The sequence below is a fragment of the Dermochelys coriacea genome, chromosome 10, assembly GCF_009764565.3.
Source record: "Dermochelys coriacea isolate rDerCor1 chromosome 10, rDerCor1.pri.v4, whole genome shotgun sequence".
In the NCBI taxonomy this organism is placed as follows: Eukaryota; Metazoa; Chordata; order Testudines; family Dermochelyidae; genus Dermochelys; species Dermochelys coriacea.
The window spans coordinates 58679017-58697077 of record NC_050077.1 but is presented as its reverse complement, the minus strand read 5'-3'; the positions used below and the strand labels follow the sequence as shown (position 1 = coordinate 58697077).

The 18061-nt window shown below is 40.0% G+C and overlaps 1 protein-coding gene across 13 annotated transcripts in view; it reads left to right on the top strand.

Moving 5' to 3' along the window:
* MINDY2 (MINDY lysine 48 deubiquitinase 2) overlaps nt 1-18061 on the top strand; it is a 104519-nt gene that overhangs the window by 35770 nt on the left and 50688 nt on the right. For all 13 annotated transcript variants that reach the window (XR_006274654.1, XR_006274655.1, XR_006274656.1 and 10 more), the window contains 2 exons: nt 3896-4054; nt 6479-6581. Coding sequence is in view for 10 of the 13 variants with exons in the window: in XM_043493599.1 (XP_043349534.1) it covers nt 3896-4054; nt 6479-6581 (262 nt within the window). In the remaining 3 variants the exon portion in view is untranslated. The remainder of the gene's footprint in view (nt 1-3895; nt 4055-6478; nt 6582-18061) is intronic.

The window sequence follows — 18061 nt, the reverse complement described above, 5'->3', positions numbered from 1 at the left end:
CTGCATTTAATCTCAGAGGTGGATGATCCTATGTATATGTTTCAAAAGAGCTTTGGGAGCCTTTTGGGATGAGTCACTATAAATATATATATATATATATATTTTTTTTTAAAAAAAACCACCCTGTAGAGGCAATTGGGGTATGTGCAAATAGTAATTTTCTTACTAAAACCAAAAATCACTGTACATACCCAAATTAAAAGGACGTGATCTGCATGATGTTTTTGAAAATGTATTCTTTGATATACCTACAATAATGCATTCTGAATTTTTTGTAAAGTCCTTTTTAAAATGTATAACTTTTTCTGCTTCCTGTTGATGATGACTAAGAAGTGACTGATAGCAACACCAGCGAGGATGCTCAGCTCATTCCTCACTTTTGTTTCAGAGCACACTTCTGTCTGATGTCTCTTCATTTTCACTTTGAGATTTGATGATGCTTGTGATGTTGGTAAACATCCTCTTGTAGGATCTGGAGAGAGATGTGTACCATCAATAAAACAGTGAATTTGACCACAAAGTAGATTAAATGGGAGAGGAATGGAAAGAAATATTTTTTTTATATTTTGTTTGTTGTTATCTTATAGGTTACTTGTTATAAATGTATACCTAACTTTGTATCTGTTTTCAACTGGAAATGGATTTTCTTGCTCCATTTTAACTACTGTACTAAAAAGGCAAAGTGACATCATGAAAGCTTGTATACGAGCTCCTATGTAAGTGCTAACAGTGACTGATATAAGCAGTTTTTCTTTAAAAGGTGTCTTGAGCCACTTGTGGGTGGTTGGAAGGCAAATGTCTGGGAACATGAGTTCACTATTTCAACCTGGTATCTAAAATCAAGGTGGATGTTCCTTGGTTCATACATCATCCGCACGAATAAACTGAGCATTACACAGATATAACTGAAGTCACAATTTTGAGACGAAGGGCTTTCACAAGCTAAGGCATAAGTTGACATTTAGGGTCTTTATTCCTGTATTGACACATTAGTTGGAAAAAATGCATGGCAGTGCACTAGAGATTGCACTTCTACAAATCGGGCAAGCTACATATATTAGATCAGTCAGGGACTTCAGTGTCTAGTGCTGTTAATGCAGTATCATTCACAAACAAACTTACTTCGGATTTTGAAAAGAAATCATTTAGATTAAAAGTGTTTGGGAAAATAAATTAAGAAATCTAAAACTAAGGAAACTGATTATTGCTCCTGACTTTTCAGGGAGAGGTTCCTGACCTCTCAAGAAGAGGTACACTAACGTGCCATGCAGACCTTGCTCAAAAAAAGTGCACAAAAATGACTAACCTTTGTGTTGCTACAGTTGTTGGTATTTGACTTGTTAAATTGCTTCTTCTCAAGGAACTGAGACTTTAAAATCTTTAGAACATGATTTTAATCACTTGTATTGCCTTAAGCGATTAGGACAAAACATTGAGATCATGCAGAAATATTTCCTATTACAGACCTTGCTAAATTTACAAGATGCACCTACTAGTCAGTGTGAGATATAAAAGATGAAGGGGATCTGTGCTGTTATGTTCCAGTAAAAAGAACATGATACACAAAATAATGAACAGTATATAGAGAAGATAGGTTGGGTACTTCTGTTCCACTTTTCTCCTAATATAAGGAAAAGTGGACCTTTTAATGAATCGATTAGCAACACATTTCAGACTAATAAGGAAACAGTTTTTCATAAAACACGCAATTAGCTTGTGTAACTGATTGCCACAAGATACCAATGAGATCAAGAGCTTTGCAGAGTTCAGAAAAAGGTTGACATTCATGTTTATATTGATAATGAAAACATCTAGATTACAGTGGAAGAAACTTTCCCTATGAATAGGCTATTCCATGACTGTTTACTACAGTTTTTCTTGCATGTTCCTCTGAAGCAGCTGGCATTGGCCACAGTTGGAGATAGGATACAAGATTAGATTGACCAATAATCTGGTAAGGCAATGTTTCTTTCCTACCCATCCCAGAGCCTCCGGGCTGCTGCGAAGGAGAGAAGCTTTGTTACTGTACTCCTCTCCTCAGCTTCCTGGCTACTACGGGGTGAGGGAATAGAGTGGGTCAGGTCTCCACTGTTTGACTTCTCACCTAGAGCCCCTTGGGTGCTGGTTAGTGTGAAGTGTCCTCCTTCATCTACCTCTAGTCTCCACTTTTTGAGTCTGTCTCCTCTGTGAAGCGCCTGCTTCTGCTGCTATGTTTTATTGCTTTTGCTACAGCAACAGTGTAAATTTGATACGATTCTGGAGTTTCATTGCTTCCCACAGGTTCTGAATAGAAGCATTGAAACAGACCTGAGTCTAAATATCTGCTGGTGCTTGGTAATGCTGTGCAAAGGCATTGGAAATGACCTCAGATTTGGGAAGACAATGCTTAGTTGGTTTGCATTTTGGAATATTTACTCTAGAACCATAAAAAACAAAAAAAATAGTAAATTAAAATCTTAATTTTTGTAGAAACTGCTAACATATGCCCCCAAGTAGCAGGAAAAGCTTCCTACTTGCTTCCAGTGAGTGAATTTTTCTAGCTCCATCTACATGTGTTCATAGCTTATTTCCTGTGCATAAAATTCTTAAAGGAGAGAGGGGGGGATTTCATTGGGAGTAAATGATTAGAGTTTTGAAATAGAATTATTTTACTTATTACTGGATCTCCTTATTTGGTTTTGGAGGATTTACACATACTTCTTATATTCGCTGTGCTGGAAACAGCAAATTGAGTGGTATTGTGGAAACTGAAATTGACATGGAGCATAGTCTTGCAAAATTATCTAAAATGATTTTATTTTGTGTTATAAACTTTGATTGGTGTAACTGACATATAATGCTTCCTGTGTCCAAGTGAGTGCTAAATTATCAGTGGTTACAATAAGTCTTGTGGTATAGAAGTTATTTGAAAAATATTGTATGGTGGTAGACACAGTGTACTGGAATAAGGTTGAAGAAAATTAGCTACCCATTTAAAGTGCAGCCTCTTTGGCCTCCCTTTACCCAACTGGATGGGTTTACCATGTAATTGTCATACAGTTTTTTTTGTTTTTGTTTTTTTTTTTGGTATGTTCCTTTACATCTGTAAAGAGGCTAGTGTAGGTATATTTTCACTTCCATGCCAAATTGCGTTGTAAATTTATAAATAGTCATATTTATCTAGTATTTTCTAATCTTATTAATGCTCACTTTGTGGAGTAGCAAACACAATCCTTCTTATGGCAACCTAGTTGTTTCATCTATTTTCTCAGCAAATATTTCACAGTGCTGCAGTGAGGTATTGTATTTCTAAGAATGCCATTTGAGTTCCATAATGCAGCCCCTTTTGTTTGTGTAACGTGGAACCAGAGTCTGCAGCCATTGCTGATGTGGGCATTATAATAAACTTATGCCTCAAATGCTATTCCAGACTCGTCTGTGCATTGCTACTTTCCCATCCTTCAAATCAATAAATTGAAATCAGGACTGGAAAGTAGGAAAACTGATCTTATTTAAAAATAAACTCTTTATTTTAAGTCTTAAGGCCAGGAGCTGTCTTTGTTATGTTGCTTGTTCAGTGCCTTTCATAGGGGACTGGGACCTCTGATGTACTACCTCAATATATATAAATAAGTTTAATGATCTTAAACTGTGCTGTTTAGTACATGTAGATTATTTGTTAAAATGTGTAAGTGAATTTATATTTTCTTGTATTTGAAGATGCATCTTAAGTTGTGATACTGGTGTAACTGAGAAAATGTATTGAATCCATTGTTTACATAATGTGCCCTTTTGCAAGTTGTATATAAAACACTGAATCAGATGAATTATTAACTTACAAGAGTAACTACCAAGTGTAGAAAAATTCTTTAGTGCAGTCCATTTGGTTCATCTATATTTTTCTTTTTGTTGTCAGAATATGAGTGATGCAATGGCTATCCTACATAAGCTACAGACAGGTCTGGATGTGAACGTGAAGTTCACTGGTGTACGAGTTTTTGAATACACACCTGAATGCATAGTGTTTGACCTTCTTGATATCCCTTTGTACCATGGATGGTTAGTGGATCCTCAGGTAAGCAAAATTAGCTTAGATGATGAGTTATCTATTTCCTGTCTGAACTATTTTTTACATTTTACTGGGGGAATGTTTGAAGGGCTTCAAAGATGTGTATGGCACATCAGAATTTTCAGATTCTTGTTTAATTTTAACCTAAGGCTCCTAGTCTCTCTTGTTGTGTAGACAGGAGTCACAGTGAGCTGATCATGTTTTCTGTTTTTTTCATGCACCCTGAAAGATTAAAATTTCACCTTGAAGAGTGGTGTGAAATCATACTGTTCATTTTAAGGGACTGTAACTTTGCAATGATTGAATGTTATAAAGTTCCAGATTTTAGATAAGTCTATTTTAAGTCCTGCATCAGTGCAAAATAGCACTGCTGGTCTAGGGAAGTATTGAGTTTTATTTTGCCCTTTCCAAGAGTGGTATTCATTTCTTATCTTGTTTGCTCATATAAGAGTTTGGACACTAAGAAGTTAGTGAATGTGATGCGACTTCCCTCCTTCCTGAAATTTAGCAGCTTCTGTTTCAAGAACTGAGAGTATTAAAACCAAGTTGGAAAAAATGAAATTTTTGTCTTAAACAAAATTATATCACTTATTCTTAAAATGGGCTGGCTGAGACGCCATCCACTTAAGAAAAGAAGGTGATACTGTTTGGCTGGGGAGTTATATGGCTAGAATACCCTGTCTGTATGATTGGTGCGTTCCTAATGATTTGTGACTGTCTTGTAATTATCTAGGCTTTTTTCTAGTTGTGTATTTTTGTTTCACCTGGCAATTTTCTTGGCCAGAAAATGTTTTCATCTCATTTTAGCACAATAGACAGCAACCCGTCTCTCTCTGATGTGCACCCTACATCTATAGTCCAGACGTTTGTGAACTCTATGAGCGACAATGTTGGAGAACAGGAGAAACAATAGTTGTTGTAGAATGTTGTAGTTTTGCCCAAGGGAGAAGCACATATTGGTGTTCCAAAACTTTTCTGGTTTCCTATTTGCTTCCAGGTGCAAATCAAGCCTTTCTTACTGATATTAATAGTTATTTATTATTAGGTTAGTCCTTTGTGGCACCAGCTATGACTGAAGCCCCACTGATTTAGAAACGCATGAAAAAGTGATCCTTGGTCTGAAGAACTTAAAATTTAAGTTGGTATTTACCAAGTTTTGTGTCAGCTACTTGAGCATCTGACTCTGTGATCTTCCAATATGGTTTAAATCAGCTGACATGTTCATGCTATTGTTTCAAGATTTGAGTATCTTGAGATTTGGTCGGGAGGATGTCTTAAGGATGGGACCTTGATTCTGGAAATCATTTCCCATGCTAATCTAACAGATCCAGAATTTCCGTAGCTTTTTACATTACTACTTCAATGTAAAAAGCTAACTGTTCCCTCAAGTATTTCTCTAAGGGAATGAGGATGGAAAATATTTATGTAACAGTTAACATCTACATTTTCAATTTAGTTGACATTAGTTAACTTGATTTTGTATAGATCAAGATTTATATGAGCTTCGAGAGACAACTGTGGCAGACATATACTTTTTTAAATTGTGAAACCTTTGTAATAGCCTTCCTAAAAATAGAAATGCATTATTTTTTGTATGCTAAATGTTTGAGTAGTTTAAAAAACAAAACAAAAAAAACCTACTAGATGAAGCAATCTCATTTTTTAACTTTTCTTTGGGATCCTCTGGAACATACATGTAAGTGATTTGCAGCACATTATAATCTAAAAAGGAGTAAAGAAATGTGGCTTAAGTAGGCATGTATTGACTGATTTTATGTGACCCACGTGACACATTGATTCTGCAGAGTCTAAGTTTTCACATTTAAAAAATAAATTTTGTAACTCATAGTTTCAGAGAATCTTCCAGATGTGTACCAAGTACAACTAATGCAGCCTGAGTTTGCAGGCTGCCTGCAAGAATGGGTCTGGAAAGTATGAAGGCATGATACAGAAAAAAGGGAATAAGGAAGGAAGAGGGAAAAAATTTTTTTTATAAAAAACAGCATATTCCCCACTAAGTGAAACGGAATGTGCCAATAACACATAACTGAAAAAATAATAAATAACTGAAAGTTGAGGTATTGCTTAAAAGACTGATTCTACCCTGATCTTTTTATGTAGATCGCCCACTGATATAACTGTGTATTGAGGGCAGCGTATAGTATTAAACTTAAACCCTAGCTCATACTCCATAATTAAAATGGAGTTTTGCGCACTCCACAAAATGTGTGCAACATCCATGGGTTAAGGCTTTTTGAACCAGGGCTATGTATTGACCTTAGTGTGGTATAGCCAAAAGACTAAAACCTGTTGTGGACAATTCATTTTTGATATATTTTATCTTGTTTTGAACAATTCCAGTAGGCACACAGGAACAAACAATGGATTTTCTGTTCTTCATAAAGATAAGTGAATTATTTGTTTTTCCAGATTGCTGACATTGTGAAGGCAGTTGGTAATTGCAGTTACAATCAATTGGTGGAGAAGATAATCTGTTGTAAACAGTCGGACAACAGTGAGCTGGTTAGTGAAGGTGGGTGAATGCTGCCATTGTAATTTTTTTCTTCTTTAATTACTGGAACTAATGAAGTGCCGTATCCACTTATACATTTTTAAAAATTATTAAACTTTTTTAATTATACATTTTGTATATTGGCCTACTGTATATGTAGTCTGTCCCGTGGTGGTGACATCCATGTGATATACTGCATTAATCATGCACACTAAATCTCAACTGCATCTTTGCCCATTAAACCATCTGCACTGGGATTGCCCTCTGGGTGGAATTTACAAAGCTTTGCAAACCTGTGAGCTCTGCTATTTTTAAATTTTAAAAAGCTGGAGAAATCTTTCTCTTCTTACAGAATTTCACTAGTTTGAGGTCTCATGGGCAATGTTCAGTCATGAGTCAGTGACAGGTTTCAGGTCTGCTATGTCTCAACATATCTTGTCTAGACATGGAAACTTTATATCATTTGGAAAGGGGAAAATCACTATTAGAAAGATATAGTACTTCTATGCCTGGTAGGTCTCAAGATTTCAGATTGGAAACCTAAAGAAAAGCTATTGTACGTTATTGTTGAGACTTGTAATATATCAGCTGTTCTCTTTCTGTGGTTTGTGCATTTTGACTCTGTAATATTTGGACTCTGTAATAAGGGAGCCTTTCTTTACTGGTGAAGGGATACGAAAAATAGTGACAGTAAAATGCACATGTGTAAACTGCACATGTGTGAGTGAGCATGTATTTCACAAAAAAACCAATATATTAAAATCCATTTTTGTTCTAAAGTTTGATCCATAGACTATAGTTGATTCAGGCAGGGATTAATTTTTGGAGGCATCATTAGTTGGAGGTTCATTATGTTTGTTGCACAGTGAGAGACAGTCTCTAATCAGTACTGGGGGTCATCAGTGATGATGATCTACAGAAAACACAGGTTTCAGAGTAGCAGCCGTGTTAGTCTGTATTCGCAAAAAGAAAAGGAGTACTTGTGGCACCTTAGAGACTAACAAATTTATTAGAGCATAAGCTTTCGTGAGCTACAGCTCACTTCATCGGATTCATCGGATAAATTTGTTAGTCTCTAAGGTGCCACAAGTACTCCTTTTCTTTTTACAGAAAACACAGGAGCTTAAAATTTTGCATTCAACTTTTCAGTTACAGGAAGGTTTAAATCCATTGTGCTCTGAAAACAAGTATGTATCACCACGTATTCAGTTTTCTATACAACTGCAAGTATATGTAAGTAGTTTGAGAGTTTGAAGAGCTAAAGATTATTCTTGAAATTTCAGGACTGTTGCCAAGCTTTATTCTGATTCTTCTACAGATGGCCTTACTTTAATACTTTAAAATTTAAATAGAAGTAGATCCATTCAAAATTTCATGAGTAGACTCCGTTTTTAATTTAAAATTAGTAGTCTTTACAATACTGTTTCTAAATGTGCCACGGAAGCCATTGTGAAAATGTTGTTTGTCAGTATCAGAAGGGGTATAGCACAAGCCTGATCAGTGGTTAGTTCCACAAGGCTTTGTGACTTTTGCAAACTCTCTAACCTCTTCAGTTCCATAAGGTTTTATACCTGAGACAGTGTGTTACAGAGGATAGGTGTGACACTCTCTGCCTTAAAGTAGCACCCTGGGACCTCCCCCCCATATTCATCACTATCATGAGATTATGATGTGTGTTGTACAAAGTATACCTTGTGAGGTATTATTTAACAAGACTTGATCTGTTGAACATTTAATATGCTGTTGGATTGTATGTACTATCATTGTATGTGAAGTTACATATTGCTATATGTGTTAATGAAATATGTTGGGAACGCCCATAGCCAGCCTTTCACGTTGCAACAAAGAAGGCCCCGGACAGCGTGAGTAGCCCGTCAAGACAATAATCCTATCCCAAAGGCTCTTTAAAGCTGTGGAGGTTGCTTGTCAAATGGGGACTGACTGATCCCCGCTGCACAGCAAGGATCTTTCTAGCAGCTAGAAGAAAGTATAAAAAGAGAGACAGTGACATCACTTGGCCTCTCTTCCCTCACCCCCCATCTCAACACCTAAAGCACATCTGGAAGACCAAGATTTTGAACTGGGGAAGTTTGGTCTCAGGCTGGAAGATAGTCCAGTCTGTGTGTATTGAGGAACTGTAACCTGCTTGTATCATCTGTTAGGGTGAGACACTGCTTGATTCAAATCTTGTTTAGTCTGTTAGAAATGTAGTTTAAATTCTAACTATTTTATTTCTTAGGTAACCAATTTTGATCTCCGTGCCTGCCACTTACAAGGACTTAAAATCTATCTTTCTGTAGTTAATAAATCTGTTTTATATTTTACCTAAAAGTGTGTTTTCGTGAAGTGCTTGGGAAATCTCAGTTTCAATTACAAAGGATGGTCCGTGAGCTGTAGCTCACGAAAGCTTATGCTCTAATAAATTTGTTAGTCTCTAAGGTGCCACAAGTACTCCTTTTCTTTTTGCGAATACAGACTAACACGGCTGCTACTCTGAAACAAAGGATGGTGCATATCCACTTTCCTATGAAGTGGCGAATTAAATATGAACTTACACTGATCAGGGATCTGGAGCTGGGGGGAATTGGTGGGAGCGTCTCTATTGTTTGTTCATGAGTGGCTGAGAGATCATTCATGTAACTCTCAGTTGGGTGTGTCCCTGCCCATGGATGCCTGTGTAAGTGCAGTATCCGTTAGAGCAGTGGATCTCAAACTTTTTTTTTTTTTTTTTGCGGACCACTTGAGAATTGCTAAGGATCTCGGAGGAACACTTAATGATCTTTCCAAATGTGGTTTGTACTGTTAGCTAATTCTTGTAAAGCACTTTGGATAAAAGCACTATATTAAAAAAAAATAAACAACGTTGTTTGTTCTACAAATAAAAGCACACAACTCGTATTTTAATATCAGTAGACTTACCTTTCTAATGTGATAGGTGTGCCCCTTCTTTCCCCTGCTGCAGCAGCCACAGAGCTGAGGCTGGGAAGTAGGGCTGTCTCTCCTTGGCAGCCGCAGCCCTGGAGCTGGGGAAAGTTGCCTCTTTCTCTGGCTGCCGCAGTCCTGCACATCCCAAATTTCCCCCACCTACGCCCTCCTCCGCCCCCCGGGCCACCACCTCATCTTACATGTGCATCTTCTCCAGGCACCTAATTAGTCATGCCTGCACGGCTCCACTAATTAGGTGGGTGGCCTTTCATTCTCTCATGTGCAGCCGCCCAGGTTCCATGAACCACAGTTTGAGAACCTCTGTGTTTGACATGAGTCTCACAATGTGAGAGGCAACCCAGGCTAGTAGGTTTTGGAGGGCTAAGCAGTCTCACAGTCCAGGTTGCACCTGGAGACTCTCTCAAATCCTATTCCAGTGTCCTATTGTGGCAGACTTAGGTTTTATTCCTGGCTCTGCCACTTGACTGCTGTGTGGTTTAAGGCAAGTCAGTTTCATTTCTCTATGCACTCTTTCTCCTCCAACCCTTTATTCAGATTATAAACTCTGTCTCCTACTGTGTATTCGTATAGTGTTTAGCACAGTAGTACTCCAATCTCAGTTGGGGTCTCTGTGCTACTGTAATAAAAATATAAATAATAGTTCTTGGAAAATATCCTATGTCAACTAGGTAAACACTTAACCTCAGATTTTTAAAGGTATTTAGGCATTGCTGCCCTCAGTGTCGTAACATCTAATTTATTTATGAGCCTAAATTTCATATTCAAAAGTGATTTTACGCAGCGCACTCAGAAATGCCTAAATAAGGGCCCAAATAATGGTCTTGACCCACTTAAAACTTTTAAGTTGCAAACTAATTCATGCATTTGCTCTAAACTGATAACTATATAAGCCAGTTTGTTTTAACAAATATAAAATCTTATCTAAATATAATAAAGGGGCTACCTTTTAGCTCTCATTACATTGTGGGAGGAAATACTCCTGTGCTATCCACCTCTACCTGAAATCCTTTCAGCTAGTTACCATCTTCCCTGCATAGGCAGGTGCCATCCAGAACCATGACATGAATGCTTAACTCAAAATTTAGAATAAATATGGCATAGTTTATGAGGTATTGGAAATATTGTTGGGATAGTGGTAATTTTCCATATTATTAAATACAACCATTTTAGGTTTTCTGCAGAGTCGTGGAATTTTAAAACTCATTTTGTCCATATTTAGAAGTGGCTTCCAAATAACAGATTGTGGAGCTTTATAATAGTCCTGTACCATGATGCTGTTTAAGAGAATTACAGAATTGTTTACAGAATTATTTATAAGAGTAAAGGTAATAATAGAATACAAATAAGATTTACAGTGCTGATGTATACTGTTCAATCTAACAAAGGCATTGTCCGCTGTACAAAATGGCAAGTCTTCAAAGCTCAGCTGTTTTGGAGCTAGATGTTTGAAAAATGAAATTTTTTTTCATTCTTACTTTACCAAAATATGACTGAAGATTTTGGTTGGTGTTTTCAGAAAAGTTCATACTTGGACAGGGACTAGGTACGGAAAAATATCCAAAAAGGTAATTTTTTTTTTTTTTGAAAATCCTGCGACCATGTAAAACTGTTAAATTTAACTGTTTTGAAAACCTGAGGTATTTGTTTGCTTATAAGGAGCCTGAACTATAGTAAGTGCAAGAATGTTAAATAGAATAATCCTTTGTGAAGGCTCTAATATTGAATTTTCAATATGCTCATAAGGGAACACATCACTTCTCCCTTTTTTACAATATGAATTGAACAGCTTTATAGCCCAAACTGTTGGAAATAGAAAGTTGAAAATAGGTGGGTAACTGGTTCTTGTAGTGAAATGCCTCTGACAGTGTTGGTAAAAATTATTTTTGATTGGCCACATTTAAGACTTTGAAAATTGCTTTAAGTACATGTAAAGTACATTTTTAAAGCTGATCTGAAGGGTGAGGGAGGTACAAAAAACTGGTTGCATACTTTTTTGTGCATATTCATAATGCATAAAGAGAGCCTGAAAAGTTTGTGTGTATGCGTGGTTTTTTATTTAGTTCATATCTTACTAATATCAGAAATGCCAAGTCCTCTGTTTTTTTTTTTCGAGGCCTTCCTCACAAGACCTGGAGATTGTGAACTGGGATCCCGGGAATGTTAGTTTTTATTCACACTATTTAAAATTGTCCACTTTATTATCTATTTAGATCAAAGGCCTGCCTAACAAAAGACAGGTTTCAGAGTAGCAGCCGTGTTAGTCTGTATTTGCAAAAAGAAAAGGAGTACTTGTGGCACCTTAGAGACTAACAAATTTATTAGAGCATAAGCTTTCGTGAGCTACAGCTCACTTCATCGGATGCATTTGGTGGAAAAAACAGAGGAGAGATTTATATACACACACACAGAGAACATGAAACAATGGGTTTATCATACACACTGTAAGGAGAGTGATCACTTAAGATAAGCCATCACCAGCAGCGGGGGGGGGGGGGGGGGGAAGGAGGAAAACCTTTCATGGTGACAAGCAGGTAGGCTAATTCCAGCAGTTAACAAGAATATCAGAGGAACAGTGGGGGGTGGGGTGGGAGGGAGAAATACCATGGGGAAATAGTTTTACTTTGTGTAATGACTCATCCATTCCCAGTCTCTATTCAAGCCTAAGTTATTTCCAACACACCTCTGACCAACATATTAACCCACAGAGACCTTCCTGCCAACACTACAAAAAGAAGGATTCTGGGTGGACTCCTCCTGAAGGTCGAAACAGCAGCCTGGATTTCTACATAGACTGCTTCCGCCGACGTGCACGAGCTGAAATTGTGGAAAAGCAGCATCGCTTACCCCATAACCTCAGCCATGCAGAACACAGTGCCATCCACAGCCTCAGAAACAACTCTGACATCATAATCAAAAAGGCTGACAAAGGAGGTGCTGTCGTCATCATGAATAGGTCGGAGTATGAACAAGAGGCTACTAGGCAGCTCTCCAACACCACTTTCTACAAGCCATTACCCTCTGATCCCACTGAGAGTTACCAAAAGAAACTACAGCATTTGCTCAAGAAACTCCCTGAAAAAGCACAAGAACAAATCCGCACAGACACACCCCTGGAGCCCCGACCTGGGGTATTCTATCTGCTACCCAAGATCCATAAACCTGGAAATCCTGGACGCCCCATCATCTCAGGCATTGGCACCCTGACAGCAGGATTGTCTGGCTATGTAGACTCCCTCCTCAGGCCCTTCGTTACCAGCACTCCCAGCTGTCTTCGAGACACCACTGACTTCCTGAGGAAACTACAGTCCATTGGTGATCTTCCTAAAAACACCATCCTAGCCACTATGGATGTAGAAGCCCTCTACACCAACATTCCACACAAAGATGGGCTACAAGCCGTCAGGAACAGTATCCCCGATACTGTCACGGCTAACCTGGTGGCAGAACTTTGTGACTTTGTCCTGACCCATAACTATTTCACATTTGGTGACAATGTATACCTTCAAATCAGCGGCACTGCGATGGGTACCCGCATGGCCCCACAGTATGCCAACATTTTTATGGCTGACTTAGAACAATGCTTCCTCAGCTCTCGTCCCCTAATGCCCCTACTCTACTTGCGCTACATTGATGACATCTTCATCATCTGGACCCATGGAAAAGAAGCTCTTGAGGAATTCCACCATGATTTCAACAATTTCCATCCCACCATCAACCTCAGCCTGGACCAGTCCACACAAGAGATCCACTTCCTGGACACTACAGTGCTAATAAGCGATGGTCATATAAACACCACCCTATATCGGAAACCTACTGACCGCTATTCCTACCTACATGCCTCTAGCTTTCATCCAGATCATACCACTCGATCCATTGTCTACAGCCAAGCGCTACGATATAACCGCATTTGCTCCAACCCCTCAGACAGAGACAAACACCTACAAGATCTCTATCATGCATTCCTACAACTACAATACCCACCTGCTGAAGTGAAGAAACAGATTGACAGAGCCAGAAGAGTACCCAGAAGTCACCTACTACAGGACAGGCCCAACAAAGAAAACAACAGAACGCCACTAGCCATCACCTTCAGCCCCCAACTAAAACCCCTCCAACGCATCATCAAGGATCTACAACCTATTCTGAAGGACGAGCCATCACTCTCTCAGATCTTGGGAGACAGACCAGTCCTTGCTTACAGACAGCCCCCCAATCTGAAGCAAATACTCACCAGCAACCACACACCACACAACAGAACCACTAACCCAGGAACCTATCCTTGCAACAAAGCCCGTTGCCAACTCTGTCCACATATCTATTCAGGGGATACCATCATAGGGCCTAATCACATCAGCCACACTATCAGAGGCTCGTTCACCTGCGCATCTACCAATGTGATATATGCCATCATGTGCCAGCAATGCCCCTCTGCCATGTACATTGGCCAAACTGGACAGTCTCTACGTAAAAGAATGAATGGACACAAATCAGACGTCAAGAATTATAACATTCAAAAACCAGTTGGAGAACACTTCAATCTCTCTGGTCACTCGATCACAGACCTAAGAGTGGCTATACTTCAACAAAAAAGCTTCAAAAACAGACTCCAACGAGAGACTGCTGAATTGGAATTAATTTGCAAACTGGATACAATTAACTTAGGCTTGAATAGAGACTGGGAATGGATGAGTCATTACACAAAGTAAAACTATTTCCCCATGGTATTTCTCCCTCCCACCCCACCCCCCACTGTTCCTCTGATATTCTTGTTAACTGCTGGAATTAGCCTACCTGCTTGTCACCATGAAAGGTTTTCCTCCTCCCCCCCCCTGCTGTTGGTGATGGCTTATCTTAAGTGATCACTCTCCTTACAATGTGTATGATAAACCCATTGTTTCATGTTCTCTGTGTGTGTGTATATAAATCTCTCCTCTGTTTTTTCCACCAAATGCATCCGATGAAGTGAGCTGTAGCTCACGAAAGCTTATGCTCTAATAAATTTGTTAGTCTCTAAGGTGCCACAAGTACTCCTTTTCTCCTAACAAAAGAAAAGCTATTTCCCCTTACACTTATTTTTCTTGGTATTTGCAGTGTCATAATATTACTAGTTCACCAGTAATACCTAATCTATAGACTCTCTTCCAGGAAAAACAGTAAACAGACCTGAATTACTACTGAAGTGTGCTGGGAGATGGCCAATCTGTGTCTGTTGCCTGGGGGAGTCCCCTATCTCCCAGAAGTGCAACTTCTATCTGGCCCTCAAGTCCAGGGTATGGGAAAAATAGAGAAATTAAACTCAGACTGTTAAATGGCTGAAGGGAACATTCCATCAGCTTCTGAGTTAGGTTAGTAAATCAACCAATACATCTGTCTTCAGGCAGATTCAGCACCTCATAGGCTTCCCTTGAGAAAGTCCTTTTTGAAGCCTTCAGGGAAGGTTTCCAAAAAGAGGAGCATGGACTCTCACCTTAAGGCAACAGCTCCTAAAAGATCTAGGTCCTTGGTGAGATCTAGGTCTCCAAAGCCTTGACATCTCTACTTATTACCTTCTGAGTTGAAGGATTCCTCCTCCAGTTCCACTGTGGCTATAAAATCCCTGAGCACACAGGAAAGACATAGTTCTGACAGGGCCTTGGTAACCTCTACCACCAAGGAGGGGAAGCTTGGAGCATTGGGACTGGCACTGTTGAGTTCAGCCCAGCCTTCGGTACTCATGCATGCAGCACCCTCAGGCAACAGCACCAGACACCAGCGGTGTCTACTTTGGTACATCCACAGTTGGCTTTGGCGACCATGGTCTCAGCTACCCCAGGGGTACTGCTCCCCCTACTCAGTACCCTAGGAATTCAGCTATACTAAGGACCTCTCAATAATAGATGAACCAGAGTCTCCCCACCTGCTGGGTACTGAGTATCTCTTAGTACTGAAACCTGATCTCTGGACTACTGTCCTCTAGTACTGCAGGCTTCTCCACTGTTTCCTGCAGGTACTCCCCCTTTGGATCAGATAGAGGAGGATGAAGGAGACTTCCAGTCAGTATCCTCTATTTCTGTTCATGATTCTTCACCTATCCATTCAGGATCCCATTCTCTGAAAGACATAGGGAAGATAAGGCTCATTTATCAAGGGTGGTGAAACTATGCATGCCACTCCCACTTCTGTATGGGCCCCACAATGGCCATTCTAGGCCCCCGAGCTGCTTATCTACAGCAATGTACCGGTGGTCTGGCAAAATCTCATAGGGAGGGCAGAGTTGTACAGCACTCTCCTCCCCAACCAGCCCCCACCCTGGAGGGGACATTTGAGGAGCGAGAAGCTAGGGCAAATAAGCAGGCCACCCACAAACACCTGTTTCATTCTTGTATCTGGATGAAGCAGTTATGCCTCCGCTACCATCCAGGGCCAATGATTTCCAGCAATGTAAAGACTTCATAAAGAGGGTAGCTGACACCCTTCATATGTCTCTTGAGGAGGTCAAGGATTCACAGCACAAAGCATTGAGTATTTTGTAGTCAGCAACACTCCTCAAGGGTGTGTTACCAATCAATGAGGTGCTCCTAGATCTAGCTAAGATGATCTGACAGACACTTGCCACTATTCTAACCATGTGTAAATGGGTGGATAAGAAGTGTTTATGTTCCCCCTAGGGATTCTTTTTTGTTCTCCCATCGCCTGCCTAACTCCCTGATGGTGGATGCGATAAACAAGGGGTGGGGGATGCAGCACTTCTCTCTTCTCCCTTCCCCTTCCATATGAGACAGACCAGAAAATGCTGGATCCCTTTGGGTAAAAGGCCTATTAACCAGCAACCCTTCAGTTCAGGATTGTGAATTATCAGGCCGCGATGGCCGAATTATAATCATGGCTTTTGTTGAACGTCTGCCACAAGAACATAGGGCGCAATTCCAATCTATCTCAGAGAGCCGGTTGGTGGCCAGAACTGCTGTGGACACTGCTGCCAGGTCCTTCTCCATGGCAGTAGTTATGACAGGGCATTATGGCTCCATCTTTCAGGGTTTTTGAGAGAAGTACAAAACAGCGTGGAAGATCTCCCCTTCGATGGTCATAAATTGTTCTTGGAGGCCATGAATGAGTCCTAAAGAACTCCATAGCTACTTTGTGATCTCAGGGTATATATATACCTACATATAAGAAAAGGTTTAGTAGGTCACAGACTGCCTAGAGATCACATCCTACTCAGTTTTCCAGATCCCATAGATCCACTGAACCATTCACAAAGACCGATTTCAGAGAGAGGGGGTTGCACGACCACCCACCAGTCTTCGAAGCAATAGTTTTGGGTTGGGTGAGGGTTCAAATCCATCTCTGCCTCTGAATTTACAGCTGTGCCTATTACCCCACCTCCCTCCTTTGGAGACCAGCTTACCTACCTCCACCATGGTTGGAGACAGATCACTACAGACAAGTGGATAACAGAGGTAATAACGTCAGGTTAAACCATGCATTTTATGTTGTTCCAACTTTCATCCCCCTTCCCTGTCCCCCTTCCGGGCCCCTCTCGTTAGCTTTTAGTGAGACAAGAAGTGAAATCTCCTTTGATTAGGAGCAATAGAACCAGTTCCTCCTCCTCCTCCTTCTCCTCACAAAGAGCAAGAGATTTTACTCAAAGTATTTCCTTCTGCCAAGGGACGATGGAGACTGATCTTACATCTAAGACTTCTAAACAAGGTAGTAAAGTCTCAAAAATTCAGAATGTTGACTCTGGTGGCTATAATTGCCTCACTAAAGAAAGGGGATTGATTTTCAGCTCTTGACATACAAGATGTCTATTTCCATATAACAATACACCCATCACATAGGAAATACCTATGCTTCGCTATAGGCCAGGATAATTTCCAATACTGAGTGCTTCCTTTAAGCCTTTCCTCAGCCCGAACATTGTTCTCAAAAGCCCTGACAGTAGTGGCTGCTTAACTCCAACAAGAAGCAATTCTAGTCTTCTTGTACCTCGATGACTAGCTACTCAAGGGCTGTTCCTACAAAGCACTGCTGTCTTTCACCCAGATGACCCATGCTCTGTTCCACGAGTTGGATCTGTAGTTGAATATATATATATAAAAAATCCACATTAATCCCTATACACATGATACCGTTTATAGGGACATATTTGGACTCATTGAAACTAGAACCTATGTTCCCTTAGACACATTTGTCATCTTGTCAGGTCTGGTACAAGCAATTCAGGGGAGACCTCAAAACACAATAAGCTCCTGGGACACGTGGCAACTTGCACCTTTGTGACCAATCATGCAAGGCTATCTCTCTGCCGCTTCCAAAAACTGTGCTGAGACTATGTAGTAGTCCTGTTTGTCCAGCTAGCCCTCTTGATCAACTGAGAGAAACCACCCGATTCCAATGCAAACATTAGAATTTATAGGAGCCAGAATAGATTTGGTAACAGCTCAGGCGTACGTATCTCAGGATAGGTTCCTTGCAATCCAATCCCTAGTAAAAGGGGCAATCGCTAACCCGGCCAAGGTTGTGCAGACTTAGCTGACGCTTTTGGGTATGTGTCCTCATGTACATATGTGATG